The 19,594-nt window shown below is 46.0% G+C and overlaps 1 protein-coding gene across 1 annotated transcript in view; it reads left to right on the forward strand.

Annotated features, from left to right (window-relative positions):
• The first annotated feature begins 1,209 nt into the window (after positions 1-1,209).
• Positions 1,210-19,594, forward strand: part of CHMP4B (charged multivesicular body protein 4B) — a 40,976-nt gene continuing 22,591 nt past the window's right edge. The window contains exon 1 of the mRNA XM_008506921.2: positions 1,210-1,600. Within this exon, the coding sequence (XP_008505143.2) occupies positions 1,411-1,600 (190 nt within the window). The 5' untranslated portion in view covers positions 1,210-1,410. The remainder of the gene's footprint in view (positions 1,601-19,594) is intronic.

Below are 19,594 nucleotides of genomic sequence, written 5' to 3' on the forward strand. Positions count from 1 at the left end.
AGTTAGAATGTGGGCATGGGGGCAGTATTGGCTGTTAGAGGCAGCCTCACTGCTAATGGTTGGAGAATTGATTCTTGACAGCAAAGGACAAGGGTATACCATGAAATATGGCCCCACAACGAGCTGAGCCTATGTAATGTAGGGGCAAAAAAATCCTTAATACTTCTGCTACTTTCAAAAGTTCTGGGTCTTGAGGGCCAGCCCATGGCCGAGTGGTTAAATTTGTGGGCTCTGCTTCGGCAGCCCAGGGTTTCGCGGGTTTGGATCCTGGGTGCAGACATGACACTGTTCATCAGGTCATGTTGAGGCGGTGTCCCATATAGCAAACCAGAGGCACTCACTACTACAATATACAACTATGTACTGGTGGGCTTTGGGGAGAAGAAGCAAAAAAAAAAAAGAGATTGGCAACAGATGTTAGTGCAGGTGCCAATCTTAAAAAAAAAAGTTCTGGGTGTCTTCCTGGTTTAATTATTATTGTGCATGATGATGACCCAGAATACACAGGAATAAAATACACAGTTTTGAGTACCTACTGTGCAAAGCCTATGCTAAGTAAGCATTTACATTCCCTATCTCACATAAGCTTGAGAGTGGTCCTGTTATCATCTCCAGTTTACAGTTTGGGAAAATGAGGCACACAGAGTAGGGGAAGTAACTTGCCTAAATAAATATTCAAGGTAGGTTTTGAATCTTTGCAGTCTAACTCCAGTGCCAAGTTAGAAGTAGAGGCTGTTAGCCTCTACTAGGTTTCAAAGAACCTATTAAGTGAATAAAGAGTAGAAAGGCATTCCAGGTAGAGGGAACAGCACATGTAAAGACAGGACTAATAAGTTAAGCTAGTCAGTCACTCAATTTCTCTGAGTCTTGGTTACTCACCTGTAAAATAGGAACAGTATAATCTGTCATAGGCTTGTGAGAACTAAATGTGATAATGTATGTAAGCACTTTGCCCGGATCACAGAATGTCCATAATGTTAATTACTGTTTTCTTAAATAATGTTCTCTCTTTTCTGTCATTATACCCCTACTGTGAGGATTCACAGGGAAACTACATTTCCCAGCATGCCACCTCGCCCTTTTACCCTAGCTAGACCGAAAAGACGCGCCGCTGAGAGCCTCAAGCCGGAAAACTACAGCCTCCCAGCGTGCCGCGCGCCTCTCTCCACTAGATTTGAGGCAAGGCCGGCGCGTTGCCTACCGGGAGTTGTAGTCAGCGGCGCGTTGCCCTGACGCCGGCAGGGCCGGGCGTGGGGGCCTGTGGGAGGTGGCGCGGCCGGGCCCAGCAGCTGGGCGGAGGCGGTGGAGAGGCCTGCGGCGGCAGGGAGCGACGGGGCCGGGAGCGGGCGCCGGAGCCGAGCCTAGCCGAGCCGGAGCGGACGGCGCAGGCCGGCGCGGCTAGCAGCAACCATGTCGGTGTTCGGGAAGCTTTTCGGGGCGGGAGGGGGTAAGGCCGGCAAGGGCGGCCCGACCCCCCAGGAGGCCATCCAGCGGCTGCGGGACACGGAGGAGATGCTAAGTAAGAAGCAGGAATTCCTAGAGAAGAAGATCGAACAGGAACTGACGGCCGCCAAGAAGCACGGCACCAAAAACAAGCGCGGTGAGTCGGCCTGGCCCCCTCAGACTCCCCCGGGCTCCCTGGCCCGGCCTCCAGCTTCGTCAGACTCGCCCCAGAGTCTGCTCGGATCCTGGAACTCTTCCGCCGTGAGACTTCCTTCTGTGCCTTTCTGGGCCCAGGACTCTCCGTCTGACTCCCTCCAGTGTCTCCCCGAGCCTTGGACTTCTCCGCCATCAGACTCTCATCCCAGCCTTCTCCCCTCAGGCTCTCCCCGCTCTGCCAGGCCCCTTCAGACCCTGATTTCACAGCACTTTCCTCCTCCCTCACTCTGTCCCTTTCTCTTCCGCCTTTTTCTGCTCTCTCTGGCCTGCCTTCACTCACCTTCCCAGATAATGCCGCCGCCGCCTCCGCGGCTCATTTCTTTCCCCCATCCTATCGCTTGTGTCCTTCCTGGTCCCACCTTTGCCCTCTCCCGACCCCTCCGTGGAGTCCTTGAGCTACCCCTGGCCTCTCCCCATCCTCCTGACTCAGAATTCTCCTTGAGAAGCCTCCTTGATGGAGAGAAAAGGGGACTGGGGGAGAGGAGACCCCTGGTTCAGGCTGTGTTCACTTGCTGAGTGAACTTGAGCAAGTTGCTTTCCTTCTTGAGGCCTCATTTTCCCATCCATCAGCCAGGGTTTGGCCTCCCAGAGGCCTAAAGTGCCATCCAGCTCTGTGATTCACGTCTTGTTGCCTCATAGCTAGGTTTTATCAGTTTCGCTTAGCACAAGCCTTCACCCTGTGACTCACCTCTACCCAATCCGTCTGTTCCAGAAATAGGGATTCCATTCCTCCATTGGCCCCAATTCCTCCCCGGTCCCCACTACTGGGTTCAGGGCGGGGATATTGAACCTTGAGGCGTGCTTACTTAGCTTTCTGTCGTTGTATGGCTTTCTGGGCAAGTGCTTTGCGTTCTTAAGTAAAGTGAATGTGAACATAGTTTAATAACTGTAAAGCAATTTAGAAATATTTGATTTTTCTTGTTGTTATGGCAATATGAAAGTGAACCATAGAGTGACAACCCTCCCCCTCAGAGGGGGGTGAAGGTGAGAGAGGTTTAGGAGCTGTACAAACAAGTATTTAACGCGGAAGTCTGCTAGTCACTAGCTGTGTGACCTTGAGCTAGTTCTTTTACTACTCTGAAAGGAAGATCGTGGATTTACAGTGCCCAGCACGCAGTAGAGGCTAAATATGTTTTCTTCATTCTAACAGAAGAAGAAAATAGCCCATCCTGAGGATACTCCTCTGTTGATAGGCAACACATACTCTGGAAATTATTTTTGAGTGCTTATTGCATGCGCTGTGTTCACAGGGTGAACAAAACACAGCCTCCACCCTAATGAGGGAGAAGACAAACAGGAAAATAAATGAAGAAAATATTGCCTAGTGGTGACAGGTGCTTAAAAAAAAAATGATGTGATAGGGAGTGATGGGATGGGAAGGGGTGTCACTTTAGATAGAGTGGTCAGGTAAGGCCTCTTTGAAAAGGTTGAGTTTGAACTGAGTCCTAAGAAGGAACCAGCTCTGTAAAACTCAAGGGGAGGAGCCTTCCAGGCAGGGAGAACAGTGTAAGAAAAGTCCTGGAGGTTGGTTTGTTTTAAGAGATGGAAGAGCTGTGTCTGGAATGTAGTGATTGAAGGGGAGAGTGGTGTGAAATTAAGAGGGTGGGAGTGGACTTTGCAGTTCCTGATGAAGAGTTTGGATTTTGTTCCAAGTGGATGGAAAGCTGGTGGAGGGTGTTGTGCAGGAGCGTGTCCTAATCATTGATATAGTTTTAAGTTCAAACGTCATGGGGCTGCTCTTGGGAAAGTAGACCAGTGTGGGGTGAGAGCAGAGGAGCGGGGGGACCGGTGAGAAGGCAGTTGCAGTCATCCGTTTGTGGCGTGGACTCCAGTTGTAGCTCTGGAGAGGGAGAGCAGGGTTAGATTTTGCTGGCTCCAGCTTTTTTCCCTGATGACTCTCCCCAGTCAGGATCCTCTGTTGTGCATGGTAATCAGAGTCCTTGTTTTTACCAGTCTGCGTTTTGGAATGCCTTGCCCATTGCAGGGTGGTGGAGGAGGGTGGCAGTTTACCTCACCTCTCATCTGGGAGCGCTATTCTCCTGTGATCTTTTGGTCAAGAGCTGGTTTAGTTTCTGTAGTTTTAGAGGTGATTGAATTGACTTCCCAGAGGCTGCCAGCAGGCTGTGGAGGACCAGCCTCAGTTAGTTGTAATAGCTTTCCTCGAAAGCAGTTTGTCATCTTCACTTTGCCTGAGAGGGCAGGAGCTGCTGTAACCAGCCCTTCTTTTTGCATCCTCTGGGGGAAAGGTTTTATCTGCTTATTGGGATAGTGCTGTGAGTTGTTAACACCGCCACATACCATTCATTTAGTCACTTATTGACTCGCTACTGTGCCAAGACATGGAGAATCAGAGAGAAAAATACTTTGCCCTCCAGTAACTCAGGATTACAAGTGTTTTTTTTCCCTTTGAGTTTGTGTGTGTGTGGAGTGGGGCTGGGAGGGAGACAGGGAGGGAGGAGAGGAGGGAGGGAGGGAAGGAAACATACCAGTCAGTGCTGAAACATGAGTGTGTACATAGGGCTGAGCCTGAAGAGGAGGAAGTTCCTGGCTCCAGGGCAAAGGACAAGGGAGGCTTCACAGAGGAGGCAGATGTGAGGCGGGTCTGTAAGAAGTTTGGGGAGTAGTGAGAGTGTCTCCTGGTGGAAGTCTGTTGGGCTGGATGGCAGATAGGTAACCTGGGGAGTGGCCTGTATGTAGCCTTTAGACCTTGACCTGGAGCTGGTGAGGAGCCGTTGGCTGTCTTAAAGCAGAAGAGATAGATCAGCTTGGATTTTGGAAAGAGCACTCCAGCAGCAGCATAAAGGAGGGAGTGTAGACCAACAAGAAGGTACTGGAGGCAGGAATCCAATAAGGGATAAGGATAGAATCTCATAGACATGGATTTGAGCCATAGCTTTGTCACTTACTAGCTGTGTGCCTTGGGCAAGTTACTCTGCACCTCAGATTCCTCCTCTATAAGTAGTGGTACTGGTATTTACCTTATTGGATTAAATTACGTTATGCATGCAAAGCTCTAACCACAGTGCCTGCCATATGGTGAGTGATCAATGAATGCTTGCCATTATCATTATTATAAAGAGACTTGTAATTATTCAGGTGGGAACAAAGGGCCTAGAGTAGAAGCATGGAAAACTAGATGAGAAGTGATAGAGAGCTTGGGTGACTTGTTGGAATTGCGGGCAGACTGAAGGAGAGGGAGGAGTTGAGGATGATTCCCAGTTAAGGCTTGGACACCTGAGTGGATGATGATGCCATAAACCAAGTTGGGAAACATAGAGGAGGAAAAGTACTTCATAATTGTATAGTCCTTTTAAGTTAGTAAAACTTTTTTTCATATGAGTCTTGAAGCATCCCCTGAGACTGTCAGCTCCATGAGGCAGGATGTGATACGCATGTTCATTGCTGTGTCCCCAGCACCTAGCGTAGTGCCTGGCATGTGGTTAACGTCCAGTAAGTATTTGTTAAATGAATGAAAACAATCTCGTGAGTATGTTCTGTCATTCCCATTGTACACAGATGAAAATGAGCCTGGAGAGAGGATGTAACTCGACTCAGAGACCAGTTCTTCTGGTGGCTGTGGGCATCTTGTGTTCTATCTACTCCCATGATGGCTGAACGTGCGTCATCGTGACCTTCGTCATTGCTCAGCTCATTAAACACCCACCTGTGCAAGGTGTGGTGCTGAGTGGGAGAAAAAGAAATGAGACAGGACCAGGCCCTGCCCTGTGGAGAGTATAGCCAAATGTGGATGCTACCTTTGTGGCGTACACATTGGAAAGATGATAAATTGTCCTTTGAAACAAACCTTTGAAGCTCAAGTAGATTATTTGCAGTGTGCAGGTGTGTTCCAGGCAGTGATTTCACTTAGGAGCCTAGAGCAAAGTTTGGATTGCATGTTTTTTGCAGATTCCTTTTCCTTACCTTTAGTCATGCATTCATTCTTAGGCAGGTGCAGGCTCTTAAACTGTGTCCTAGGACCCATGCTCAGTGCTGGGAGCTCGGTGGTAGGAATTAAGAGAAACCAGAGATGGTCCCTGCCATCAAAGGGACTTAAAAATGATGACTTTTCCTTTTCTATAAAGTGGAAATAATATTCATCTCAAGTGACTACATCTCAAGTGAGGATTAGCTAAGATAATATATGAAAGAGTGTGGCACGTTGTGGGTGTTGAATAAGTATACTTTTCTTCCCTTTTCGGATGCAGTTATTGTTGATTAGACTTCCTTGGTTTGTCAAAATGGGACAGTTCTTTCACTGAGAACTGGATGGAAATCAGGATTACAGTCTGGGTGAAATGACAAAAATCACCCAAACTTAGGACTTTTTTGGTAACTTTCTACACAGTACCTTGTTGGTTTTCTGAGAAAGATCATCAGATATCAAAGATTCTTTTCTTCTTAAGGCATTGTAACTAGTTATGAAATATCTACTAGGTGGTTCAGATTTCCCCTTCTTCCTGTTTTAATAGAAATGGAAACAGTTTGTAGAAAGGATCATATTTTAGTTTAATAGGAGAATTGTACGAGATTGGGAAATGGAGACAGGGTATCTTTTCTTTTGGATTTATGGATGCAAGTCAGTTCATTTGCAGGTTAATTTAGGTTCAGCTGAAAATACCTGATGGGTGCAAAGAGGCCAGGCGCTCACAGGAAATATATCTTTATTAAGTCCTGTTCATTGCTGGCGCTGGTGTGGTGCTTTCATGTTTAATAAAGCTGCCCTAAAACCTTAGCATGGGAAGACATCTTAATAAGTTAAATTTATAGTGAACGTGGCCTTTTGCTTCTCTAGAATCAAGGTATCAGGTTGAAAAGCACAGTATCTTAATGGTGCATGTACCAGCAGGCTCTCCTCTCCCAGAGGCCCTGGGATGGAAAACTCGAAACCCACCCAGGGAACTGAGCAGCGGCAATTTCCCTTGGTGGTGCTTAAATTTCTTGCTTGAAGAAATAGTTGGCCAGATTGGGTTTGGTTTATTTCTTAAGACAGATGGAGTGTCAGAGAGGCCTTATGTGTTGGCTGTCCAAACATGCTAGTGCTTTTGATTCAAATGACAAAATCTTTTTTTGCCCCATTTGGCAGGGAGATTAAATATTTTTAAGTGCCTGCCAGTAGGTTTATAATGTGATTTGAAATTCAGGATAGATTTTCTTTGAAAGTCTAGCTAAATGTGAGGACCTTTGAGCCAGACTGTTTTGCTCAGGGAAGTTGTGAGTTGTCCTGAGTTGGGTTTGAATGTGGAGGACGAGGTCCTGGAGAACAGCCCATGAAGATGTGTGCGAGCCGCACATCCCTGAGGCAGAAAGCCAGGAGCTGATTTGTTTACAGTGGTCCAGAGCCCTGAGATGGAGCTAGGGCTGACCAGGACGAGGGGCTGGAGCTTTTGGGGCCTTGAGGAATTCCTTTGGGTAGGAAAGGTTTATGAAAACTTTGTTCTCTTGCCCAGAACTGTTTTGTGCTGTGCACTGTCTTTTAAAAAAGTGAGAGAGAGGATATTCAAAAAAACCCCCAACAACTACAGATTGGTCATTTTGAGGATGGATGGTTATATTTAGAAGGAAAATTCGAGCATAGCAACAGGAAGCAACAATGGACCTAACTCACATAGTACTGGCATGTTTTTAAGGTGTTTGGCTCAAGTCAGCAGATGTTTATTGAGTTCCTTCTAGGAGGAAGGCAGCATGATGATGTAGGCAAAAGATTTCTTAGTTCAAATGCCAGCCTCACCACTCAGCAGCAATACCTCGGCAGTTACTTATCCTCTCTGAGTCTCAATTTCCCCATCTATAAAGAGGGAATGATAGGGGCCTGCCCTGTGGCATAGTTCTTGAGTCCGGTACACTCTACTTTGGTGGCCCAGGTTCCCAGGTTCCGATCCTGGGCATGGACCTACACCACTTTCAAGCCATGCTGTGGTAGCAACCCACATACAAAGTGGAGGAAGATTGGCATGGATGTTAGCTCATGGCTAATCTTCCTCAAGGTAAAAAAGAGGAAGATTGGCAACGGATGTTAGCTCAGAGCGAATCTTCCTCAGGAAAAAAAAAGGGGGGCGTTCGGGGGAATAATAATACTTACTTCCTACAGTTCTTGTGAAGATATCAAATACGTTGATATCTGTAAAGTGCCTAGCAGAGTGCCTGGTTTCCTAAGTGTAGTCTTAGGTGCAATAAGGGATATAAAGATGGATAAGACACTGCCTTCTCCCTACAAAGGCTCACAGTTCAGTGAGGAGGTCACATTACATGTACAAGTAACTAAGAAAAGGCAAACCATAGTAAGTGTACAAATGAAGTATTAGAGGAAAATGCAGCAGGAAGATTAATTCATCTCTGAGGGTTGGCAGGTTCATCTCACCCAGCTACCCATCCAGTGCCCAAATTCCCTTTGCAGTATTGCTGCCAAGCGATTAACCTCCACTTGAACCTCTCTGCTGACAGGATTTGTCTTAGGTGCTCTATCCTCCCACACTACAGCATAGTCTGTCTTTGGACAGCTCTGAATATAAAGTCACCTTTCTTATTTGGAACTGAGATCTGTCTTCCCGTAGTGCCTACCTCTGGTACAGGTTGGGGTGGTAGCTCCGTAGGGAAGCAGCTTGGGCTGGTGGACACAATATGGGATCTGGAGTTAGAAGGCATGGGGGCAAATCCCAGCTCTGACACTAGACAGTTGTGAAGTGCATTTCTTCCATTGGGAAAACAGGTTGCTAATTCTGCCTCTGGGACCACATAGAACTGGTCTAGTGCCCCTTCTACAGGACAGATCAAAGAAGGTGCTTGTGTCTCAAGCCCGGGGCAGATCTTCTCTGTTCCGTTGAATGTTCGTTGCCTCGCGTTTCTGCCCTTTTCCTTATTACCCTCCTCTGGATGTGCTCCTGTTCATTAGTGTTGCTCTTAAGGTGTGGAGTGGGCAAAGCTGAATCCTCTGAATATTCCAGCCAAGGTTCGAGCGGCATAGCCCAGAACACACAGGACTAGCCATTTGTCTAGGAATTAATTTGGTTCTCTGTGCTGTATGGTCCTGATAATTCCCTTATCACTGAGACAGGTTTTTTTGAAAAGCATTTATGCTTTCCTGAGGCCCTTCGTTAGTAAAGGAACGAGCATCTAGGAACCCCTAAAGTTTGTTTGGCCTTTCTTAAGGAGTCTTAGCTGAAGGATTGGATGATTTAAGTTCTTAACAAGAGCATCTGGCTGGCTTGATTCTCCTGTAGCTGATATTTCTAGCTTTGCCTCCTCCTTCTTCCTTACAGGGCAGAGCTGGCTGGAATGCTTATTTCAGGGTTACAGGAAAGCTATACATGTCTGTGGTTGTGGCTCTTTAGCTCAAATGGTTAGTGGTGTGGTGTAATGGAAAAGCTGCTGGGTTTGGGATCAGAAGACCTGAATTCACATTATACCTCTGCCACTTACTAGTTTTGTGATCTGGGGCTAGTCTCCTCATATTTCTGAGCATCAGCTTCTCCTGTTGCAAAAACAGGGTAGACTATTTACTGTACAACTTTGCTATTCAAGGTGTGGTCTGTGGAAATGCAGACTGTTAGGCCCCACCCAGACCTACTGAAGCAGAACCTGTGCATTTATGAGATCCCCACGTGGTTTGTGTACATGTTAAAGTTTGAGAGACACCTCTCTATTGTTATTGTAGGGATTAAATGAGAATGTTGGGCATTTTTTGTATGTCCATGCCAGTATTTGTTCCTGGACGCTCAGGGATGCTGGCTCCCTGGTCCGTTTCCTCACTCATTTTGCTGCTCAAAGTTGAACTCTTATCCAGCTCACCCTATTCCCAGATACCTTCAGTTACCTCCAAATCCACTGAGGCCATGGAATGCAGATGGTTCAGTAGATGTCTGCCTTCCTTCCCTTGAAGAAGAATTTGAAGCCCGTGTCCTGCTGACGGGGTAACAGTCTTCTTGAAAGAAGCCAGTCATCTGGATAACTGATAAGCGTTCAGTCAAGCTTTCAGTCATGAGGACCCACTGGTTGTCAGGTCCTGGCAGCCACAGTGATAAGTTAGAGGAAGTTCCCATTCTCAGGCAGCACCAGTGCCTGGTGAGGGGACCATTTGGTGAAGAAAGAATTTCCACCCAGTGAGGCTTGTGCAGAGTGTCATAAGGACCCCAGGTGAAGAGGAATTAACTCCACATTGGGGGGCTAGGAAATGATTTTTTTTTTCAGTTATATCTTTTTCCACCAGAAATTATTTTTCAGTGAATTCTGATTTCTTGGTTCAGTGGCTTTGCGGCTGCTTCCTGGTCGGTTTATATCGTGTTGAGACTGTTCTGATCCACCAGCTTTCTGCATCAGGAGGGACAGATGTTCTCTGAGTGCCTGTTCTGTGTTAGGAGCCATCTGAGCTGCCATGTGGATTTCCAGGTGGTGAGCAAGACGCAGCCTGGCCCAGTGGATCCTGCAGTTGAACAGATCTCTGGTGCTCTCAGAGAAAAAGTTATCACAACTAAATAGCCCATACATTTTCTCACTGGAGTCTTAAAGCCACGTAAAGTATTTCTTTCAGGAGCTTATGGGTAAGTAAAACTAGAAAATGCACGAGCTTCTCAGCTAGGGGAGAGGGGGTTAGGAGGGATGATGAAGCAGGAAATACTTACCCTGTTCCATTCTGTAAGATGATATTTTTCTGGATTTGGGGGTGATAGTGAGTTTTTGAGCAGGGATTCCTAATTGGGTTAAAACCCAGCAATAGAGCATTATCTTCTCCTTTTCATCCTCAAAGAGCCAGGTTGCTCAGGGCTCTTGGCCTGGGGCTTGGCACAACCTGCTGAGGAAAGTCCTCCTATTGACAATCAGGGCAGTTGAATTTGCTCAGAGCAGAGAGGCTCTGCAAGTCCTGAGCAGGAGTTCAGACGTTCACCTAATCAGTGTTCCTGCCCAGGTGTCAGGCCCTGCCTTACAGTCCTGCTCTCAGGAGGCTCATGCTCTTGGTGGGGGGATAAACCGAGGACAGGAGTAATTAAAGACCAAAATTGGCTGGAAGTGCCACCCACAGAGTACCCTAGATAGAGCTCGGTGGAGATTCGAAGAAGGGAGCAGTTGCCCCACTTTAGGGCTGAGAGTGACAGTGTGGTCTTTTGCGTTATCAGGAGTAGGTAGCTACGAGGTGGAGTGGGGGTTGGGTGCAAACACTCCTGTTTGGTATATGACACCGCCTCGGATCTAGAGTTACATCTGGAAGTTGCAGAAGAACTTTTGCTTTCATCTAGCTATGTTGAGTAAAGAGTAGTGTATTTGAGAAAAGGAAACTAGGGGTTTTGAAATGGATTTGGATATTGTGCACTGTTTAGGAACTGTGATGTGGAGATCCTAAATCTTTTTGGTCTTAGTGCTGCATAGATAGACATTTGCATTTCATTTCAGGTGGTCCTAAAACAAGGTAGCTAGAAACTTTTGCTTCATTCACGAATCCATTTGACAAGTGTATATTAACTTGAGCTGTGTGCCAGATACTGTCCTAGTTTACTGGGTAAATGCGGATAAAGACAAGTCGTTGCCTCCAAGATGCTCACAATCTAGTTAGAGTGACAAGTAAACAAATATAATTAAGGTACAGTGTGATTTGTTCTAGAAGCATATTCAGAATTCAGAATATAGGATATGCAGTGGAGGGATCCAAAACAGCTGTGTGTGTATGTGTGTTGTTTTAATCTATGTTTTATTAAATAGTTATTTTGGAGAGTATTAGAATGTTAGAGCAGAAAGGAACTCAAAATATATGAAACTTTGAATTAATAGGAAGTTTTTGAGAAAGAAAAACCAGGAACATGGAAATATATGCAGTACTTTTAAACACTTTATTTGAATCAGCCCCTTTGGGGAGAACTTAAGAATGGATAAATGGTTAGCTTAGTTTAGTTATAAAGCAATTAGCTTTAGAATGCTGAATTTAAAGTACACCCTGTTCTGATAATTATTACAAATTTGCTTTATAATTGCCTTACTTCCTACAAAAGGAAGTGGGAACTAGAAACCCTGAGGAGTGGGTTCTTCACTATCTGCATAAGCAGAAGCTGTAAGTTCTTGTTTGTAATCTATGTAAGACAGACCTGATAGTTGTAAAAACAAAAATAAGCCTTGTATGTGTGTGTAGCTTGGCTGCTGTTCTCGGCGGAGGTTTGAAGAGGAGTTGCTACTCAGATCAGGCCGCCAGAAAGACTCCTCCTTAGGGTGAGGAGTTTGATCAGCTCGGTGTCCCCAGAGTTCATTAGACTTTGGAAACATTTCAGGCTCAAATGATTGCTAGTTTCTTACTTCTCCATCAGGTGGATCAGTTGCTGTCACCTCTCCAGAGCAGTTTTTCCCTATAGAATCTTGCACAAAGGCAGTAAGTGGTTGCAGATTGCTTGGCAAGTCTGGGGTTAGAAGTTAGATCTGAGTGTTGAGTTGTAACGGGCTCTGAGAGCCTTCTGTGGCCATGTCTGAGGAGAAGCCAGCACCAGCCTGGCATTCGGCTCCTTGCTCTTAGCGGACAGGTCTGCAGGGCTGGCGCCTGTAGACAGCCTTTCTTATGCTTAGATTTTAGAGGTAATTTTGGAGGTGTTAAGGACAGATAGCAGTATAGGAACACCTTTTCTTAAGTTATTTTCATCTTTCTACAAAAATTATATTTCAAAGTAAAAAGAAAATTTTTTTCAGGAGAAATGTCTTGAGAAAATGAAAACATTCCCCTGTCTTTGGGAAATGCCGTGCACTTTACAAACTTGATCACATTTGGTCTTTTCAGCTACCCCATGTATTAAGTGGTATCACCCTCCCCTCAACTCTCCATTTTAGAGATGAAGAAGCCGAGGTTCAGATTACGTGAGTTGCTGGACCGACCCAGGAGCCTTGGGGATCATTAGGGGGCTCATCACAGTGGGTTCTGGTATCTTTGGCGTTCCTGTAGGGCCGGGACTCCATAGCCTTGAGTGCTTACAATTTAGCAGTGGGCAAAATCCTGTCATTGGCAATCAGTTTTTATATTTCCTCCACAGTGTGAGCACCTGTTATTCTTCAGGGAATACTTCACATTTGTACAGGGTTTTACAGCTTCCAAAGCACTGTCACATACATGATCTTATTTTGAAACTCAGAGAAACTTTATGAGGTAGGTAGGGCAGGTATGATTTTAACCCCATTTTGCAGAGGAGGAAGCTAAGGCTCAAAGCAATGAAGTGGTTTCCCTAGGGACTCAGTCAAGGCCGGTACCGTGCATTAGGCTCCAAGTCCAGTGCTTTCCTGCCACACTGTGCACTGTCCTGGCTCCCTCTTATTAATGCTCAATCTCAGATTCCCTTGCCAACTTCAGCAAGGCTATGTGTCAATAATGGGGGTGGGTCAGGTTGAGAAAGACAAGATTGGGGGTCTTGAGAGTGACTGGATCGTCTTATACACAGTGGGACTAGTGCCAGAGAGAAGACGATGAGGAGACTGTTCGTGTGTGTCTGGAATGGTTTGAGAGCCTTTATTCACTGTTTTCTTTCTTTCATAGTTTGCCACAACATCAGCGTTGTGCATTTCCCAGCCTGGTTTCCATTTCTTTTACCATAAGCAGCTCATTTTCTCAGTAACCTCTAGAGCAGTGTTTCTCAACCTTGGCACTATTGACATTTTGGACTGGATAATTCTTTGTTGTGAGGGACTGTCCTGTGCATCATAGGATGTTTAGTAGAATCCTTGGCCTCTATTCACTAGGTGTCCATAGCACCCCCTCCATTCCAGTTGCGACACTGCTAAATGTCTCCTGGAAGACAAAAACTCCTGGGGTTGAGAACTGCTGATCTAGGGCTGGTCAAGCCATGCTGGTACGGCTCTAGAGCTTCAGAGACTGGCCTAAGTGTGTGGGGTCTTAAAGAGCAGAGCAGGAAGGACCCCTTAGGGTACTTTGAATTCTGCCCTTTTGTTGTTGTGTTGAGGAAACCAAGGTCTAGAGAGAGCTCAGGGCCTCCTGGCTCTGCTTTCTTGGAGTCTGGCTGGGACTAGGACCCAGACCTGAATCCCTTCCATTCAGAACGCTTTCAGTAACCCAGAGGTCCTCAGTCTTTTCAGGTTGGAGGACCCTTTTCTAATTCCCCCCAAAAATCAAGGATGGCCGTATGATAATAGTTGTACTTTTAGTATCCATTAATTGAGAAGATAAATAATTCCCTTCAATCCATATTTATTGAATACCCACTATTCTGTGTCTCTGTCCTAGTCTGACATAAATGGTAGTAGGTGGGCAAGTGGTAGTTGTTGTTGTTATTGTGTGATATAGTCATCGTTCAGTACACAGGCAGTGCTGGGTGGGCACGTTCACAGAGCAGTGGATGATAACTATGAACCCAATGGGCTCACAGCCCATAGGTTGGGAACCAGTTGTTGCATTATACCATGAGATTTGAGAGAACAGTAGGCCTGAAACTCTGGGCTTTTCTTGAAACTATGAACTGTCTCCATACTTGAGATGGAAATCTCCACACTCTGTGGAAATAAAAAGCCAACAGGCTACCCAGAGTCCTCAGTGCAGCCTCTCAACAGCTATACACTAGGGCATTTGTGATAAAAGAAGAGGCATTTGGCTGGAAACAAGCTTTAACTTCTCAGTGTTAGTTGGTAAATGGTGCATGGGTCTAAGGGGAATTTTAAATAATGGCCTTGAACTTGAGAATCTGTGTTTCCAGAGCCTCTCGAAGCACTCAGCTTCTCTGACAAAAACTATTGCTCTTATTTCAGAGGTAAGAGGCAGAGAGGCCAGGCCACAAAAATGGTCCCTGAAGGAGAGCTAGCTACTCCTACCTTTAGGAGCTGGGACTCTGGTTGGCATCCCAGGATGGGGCTGTTTGTTTCTGTCAGATGCTGATGGGGAAAAGGAAAAGGTTGTTAGATTAAGTTCCACCCAATTCAGCCAATGTTTTGAGTGCCCACTGTGGAAGACTGTATGGGACATAGATGAGCAGGCTCTGGGACAGAGGAAGGGGTAGAGCCATTCCAGGCAGGGGGATTGTAGGAGCCAAGGTACTGAGGTTAGTGTATGCTGTGTGTGTATGTGGGAGGGGTGGGAGAATGATGGGGTGTGGGTGAGGGGTAGTGGCGGTTCAGGCAGAGTGAGTTGGAAAGGTAGGCTGTGACCTCCCTAAGGAGACCATGGGCACTGAGCTGAGGAATCTGTGTTAGGCTGAATTTAGGGAGGCAGTACCAAATGGACACTTTGTGTCTTCTAAAGAGCAGTTTGCTGGGGACCCACAGCCATCTTCCTGCAGCATGCTGGTGAAGTTTCCTATTAGTAGGCTTTCTACTCATTATTTCCTGAGGGAATGAGGTGGGTAGAGGGGCTGTTCCCTTATAAGGGAAGACCCATGGCTCACGACCCTTTCTCTCATTACTTCTTCCTGGTTCTCCTGCTTTATCCAAAGCCCAGCACATCATGGGCAGCTGGATAGAGGCAGAAAAGCAACTTTTCTCCACGCGAGAGTATCTCGGGTTACATGCTGAAGGTAAGCAGGCAGAGCTTCCCTACTTAAACCAGCTTGACCCAGCCTCATTTATTAACCAGGTCCTTGGGTGCCTCATATTGTGCATTTCACTCCCAGCTGCTTGGCTGGCTCTCTAAATTAGATGTGATCTTTGAGATTATTTAAGCTTCCATGCATATGTATCTTTGATCCGAAAGAGACAGCTAATTACTTCCCTTGGCTGATGACAAGGACGTCTGTTTCTGAGGCCATACATTTAAGTCCAGCTTGGACTCTGTCTGCTATCCTAGTCACAAGAATCTGAAAACAAATTCTCCCTGCCCCCCTTTCCTGAGCTTCCAGCCTCCTGTTAGCTTTCCTGTTTCTTAGGTGCTTCCTCCATCACCCAGGATGGTCAAGCAGAGCCCTAGGATTAGAGACACTGTGCACCCCCGTTCTAGTTCTGACTCTGTCAACTGGTATCTTTGGGCCAAGTGCCTTCCCAACTCTGGGCCTTTCTTTTCTCAACAATAAAATAACAAGAGTGGATTAAATGAATGCTAAGGTTTCCTTCTTGCTCTAACATTCTCTGAGTCAACAAGTGCCACAGTAGAGTAACCCTCCAAAGAACCAGGTGTTGCTCCAGGCAGTTTTACAGCATGAAGAGATGGAGCAGCTCAGCATTCCTTTTGTCTTTTAACAGCTTGAGTACATCCTTGCTTGTTGTAAAAGTCAAGGCAGCAACACACTGTTTTGTAGAAGGTACTGGACATTTTTCCATATTGATTCCCCTGTTCAGAGGCCAGAGTTGAATAGTGGTCTTTAGCTGCTTCCCTGAGCCTCCATCCAGGCGAGTAATACAGATGTTGGAGGGCATCTTTCCTGGCATCTGAGCCTTGTTTGGATCAATACCCCGCCTCTGACGTGACTGCCAGCCTTTTGGCAAATCAAAGCCACAGCTTTCTGCTGGGGCTGAGCAGGCTCAAGCCCTGCTGGACGAAAACCCAGCAGTGACCAATTAAGCATACTGAGGGTGCTTCCTTACAGCAGGAATCAACTTGCTCACCAACCCACCTTTGGGGCCACAGGACACAGGCGATTTGTCTCCTATGTGAGGGGAGCGGAGAAAGGAACCAACTGCTAAGGGCTGGCCTGACCTAAGTCATTTTAATTCAATCTGCTCTTTAGGATGGCAACTGAAGATGATGCTAGGAGTTTTGGGGAGAGCAGTGGGTTTCTCTGCAAAGGCCTCGTGTGCTTAGTGTAAATCCGAGAGCCACCTTGAGCAGCTAAGCCTCTTAGGAATATGGAAGACATTTACCTACCTGATTCTAAATTAAGGCCTTTAAAACCTCAAGTCCCTACTAGTGTCCATTAAATAACAGTTCTTTTCCTCTTATTAACTTTCACAGTACGTTCTTATCTCTTAAGCAGCTCTGGAAAATCACACAACTTGAGAGCTCGTCTTGCCCATACAGAGGGAAATCCCAGGCCCAGAGAGGTTAGTTGACCTGTTAAAAGTGACACAGCTCATGAAGGGAAACCTGAGACCAGAATCCATGGCTCTATCTCTTCATTCCACTGAGTTCTGTTGCCTCATTATTTCTCAGCAGATGCTGTGGTGGCATGTTCCCAGCCCTGCCAGAATGGTTTTGAAAATAAAATTAAAGTTGCCATGCAGAAAGCCAGCTGACAGGAGAGACAGAGCAAACAGTTGCTATTTTAAGGGTTTTTTGGTGTGTTTTATTGAGTTATAACTGGCTGTTGGTGGTTTGGCGGGCTGGCGCAGCCTGGGTGGAAGATCATAAACCTCAGGGTCTTGTTGCTACATTCCTGACTCTCTGTGTAACCAGGCTGTCTTTCCCTGTGTCCCAGGATCCTCCTGTGCAAGGGATCAGAAAAATAATTCCCACTTTTAACCCATTTTATAGGACTCTAAGGGGGATTGGGTGTCTATAAAGAGACCTAGGGAAGAGTTGGCATATAAATTGCAATTTTTGGTGCTTCTTGACTTTTCTTTTTTATTGAGGTATAACTTATTTATAGTAAAGCAGAAGAGTCTTAAGCATACAGCTCAGTAAATTTTCACAAGTGGATATACCGTGTAACCACCACCCAGATCAAGATGTAGAACATTTCCAGCGCTCGAGGAGTCTTGATTTTTATAGTAGCTCAGGACTAGAGAAGGGAGCAGTATTTGCTTACTCTGGCCCTTTTAAGAATCTCAGAGGCCATTATATTATCCTTCTGTAACTCACTCAACATCTATTTCCCAAAAACCTAGTAGTGCAGGGCTCTGTGCTAGGTATTGCTGGGAGTGTGGAAACGAGTAATTGTTGGCCTCCATCTTGGGCATGCAACCTGTCAGGGTTATGACTAGAATCCAAGGGCGAAAGTGAGAAGGGCTGTGAGAGGCAGCTTGAAGGAGGGAGGCTGCCTGTTGCTGGGAGGGGAGAGTGTGTGTATATTCATGTAAACACCGAGTTTTCCCCAGTCCTCTCACTGTCTATAAATATAGGAAAGGGGCCGGATTAGGGACTTTCAGTCCCTTCTCTGCCAATTTTTTTTTTTTTTTTTTTAAAGATTGGCACTTGAGCTAACAACCATTGCCAATCTTCTTCTTTTTTTTTTTTTCTGCTTTATCTCCCCAAACCCCCCCATGCATAGTTGTATATCTTAGTTGCAGGTCCTTCTAGTTGTGGGATGTGGGACGCCACCTCAACGTGGCCTGACGAGCAGTGCCATGTCGGCGCCCAGGATCTGAACCTTGGGCTGCTGCAGCAGAGCACACCAACTTAACCACTCAGCCACGGAGCTGGCCCCTCTGCCAGTTTTTTGCATTCTCAGACCATGTTGGGGAAATGGAGGCCCAGTTGAAAATCCGCATCTGTGATATTGCTCACTCAGTCTTGCCTTCTCCTCTGGGAAGCAGTATGGAGGAAAACAAAGACAAGAAGCACTTCCCTCCACTTCTTTTGCCTTCAGCCCCTTAGGAGCCGACTTCCCTTCTTTCTTGGGTTTTAAGACCCATAAGACCACAAGTCTACTGTGAGTTAATTTGGGCCTGAATTTCTCTGCCTCCTTTGGTCAAATAGCTTAAAACATAGAATTTTTCTGGGGCCAGCCTGGTGACCTAGTGGTTAAGTTTGTGCACTCCACTTTGGTGGCCCGGGGTTCGTGGGTTCAGATCCCAGGCATAGACCTACACACCACTCATCAAGCCATGCTGTGGTGGCATCCCACATACAAAAAATAGAGGAAGATTGGCGCAAATGTTAGTTCAGCGATAATCTTCTTCTGGCAAAAAGAGGAAGATTGGCAACAGATGTTACTCAGGGCCAATCTACCATAAAAAATAAAAAAGCAAAAGAAACCCCATAGAATTTTCTGTATGATAAGTAAAAACGGACACAAGAAGGACTTTTCTGATCTTTTTTCATGTGTGAAAAACATGTTTTTGTTTTGTTTTGTTTTAATTGCTAATAAAGGCATACGGGTCTATAATTGATAAGGAGGGGAGACGGCCATGTCCAAAGTAGACACAAGGCCTACTTCCTTTCTTTAAAGAAACAGTCTCCCGAGGTGGTGAAGACCAGTGCCTGAGACAGGGTCAGCGTGAAGACGTAACACCCTCGGACATCTGAACTTTACAGAGCTATATCTTGGGACATGTGTAGACAGTAGATAGGAAAGAAGGAAGGGTGAATGGCTCAGCCTAACTGACCTTGTTCAGATTCTGATGAGTTACTGTGTCTTGGAAACCTAAGAAACTGATCTTCTGGGTCTGTTCCCCATCCCCATTTTACAGGTGAGGAAACTCAGACTTTGATTTGATGAGAGCTAGAATCAGAGCCGGGTCTCATGGCTGGTGGGGTACAAAGATGTTTTGGAGGAGTGCTCAGCAGGATTTGGAAGGAAGCTTGGTTGGGAGAGGGTGGTGATGAGGCGGAAGGTGAATGGAGGGCAGGAGCATTGGATGATTCCTCTCAACGTTTAGAGCCAGGAAAACCAAAGTGCCGAGGGAGTCGGGAAGGTGAGAGTAGCGAGAAGGGAAGACTCTGAGGCTGTCAGTCATCTGAGGGGAGAGCCCTGGGAGCCCCACAGCAGAGGGGTGTGGGGGCTACTGTGGCCAGGATTAAGGATTTTAATTGCCTGGAGAATCTTCAGCATTTATCCTCCTTATCTTTTTGTTTTCTAATTGACTGCTGGGGGACCCTTGAGGTATTGCTTTGCTTGGTAGGAATCCTGCTTTCTGACAGTCCTTTCTTTACATTCTTTTCTAAACAATCAGATTATAATCTAGCACTGTTGTGTATTGTTCAAGGGAATAGAAATGATTTTCCCCTCAGTGTTTTGGTTTCTGGTTATTCTGTGCAGTTTGGAGTTAGTCCTCTGATTTTATTATTCTCACATATATGGTTATAAGCTACAGTGTTCGGCAGGGAAGACCAGATAGCAAACTCATGAACCAATCTTGGTTTTTTTGTGTATGGCAAAATATA

The sequence above is a fragment of the Equus przewalskii genome, chromosome 21, assembly GCF_037783145.1.
Source record: "Equus przewalskii isolate Varuska chromosome 21, EquPr2, whole genome shotgun sequence".
Classification (NCBI taxonomy): domain Eukaryota; kingdom Metazoa; phylum Chordata; class Mammalia; order Perissodactyla; family Equidae; genus Equus; species Equus przewalskii.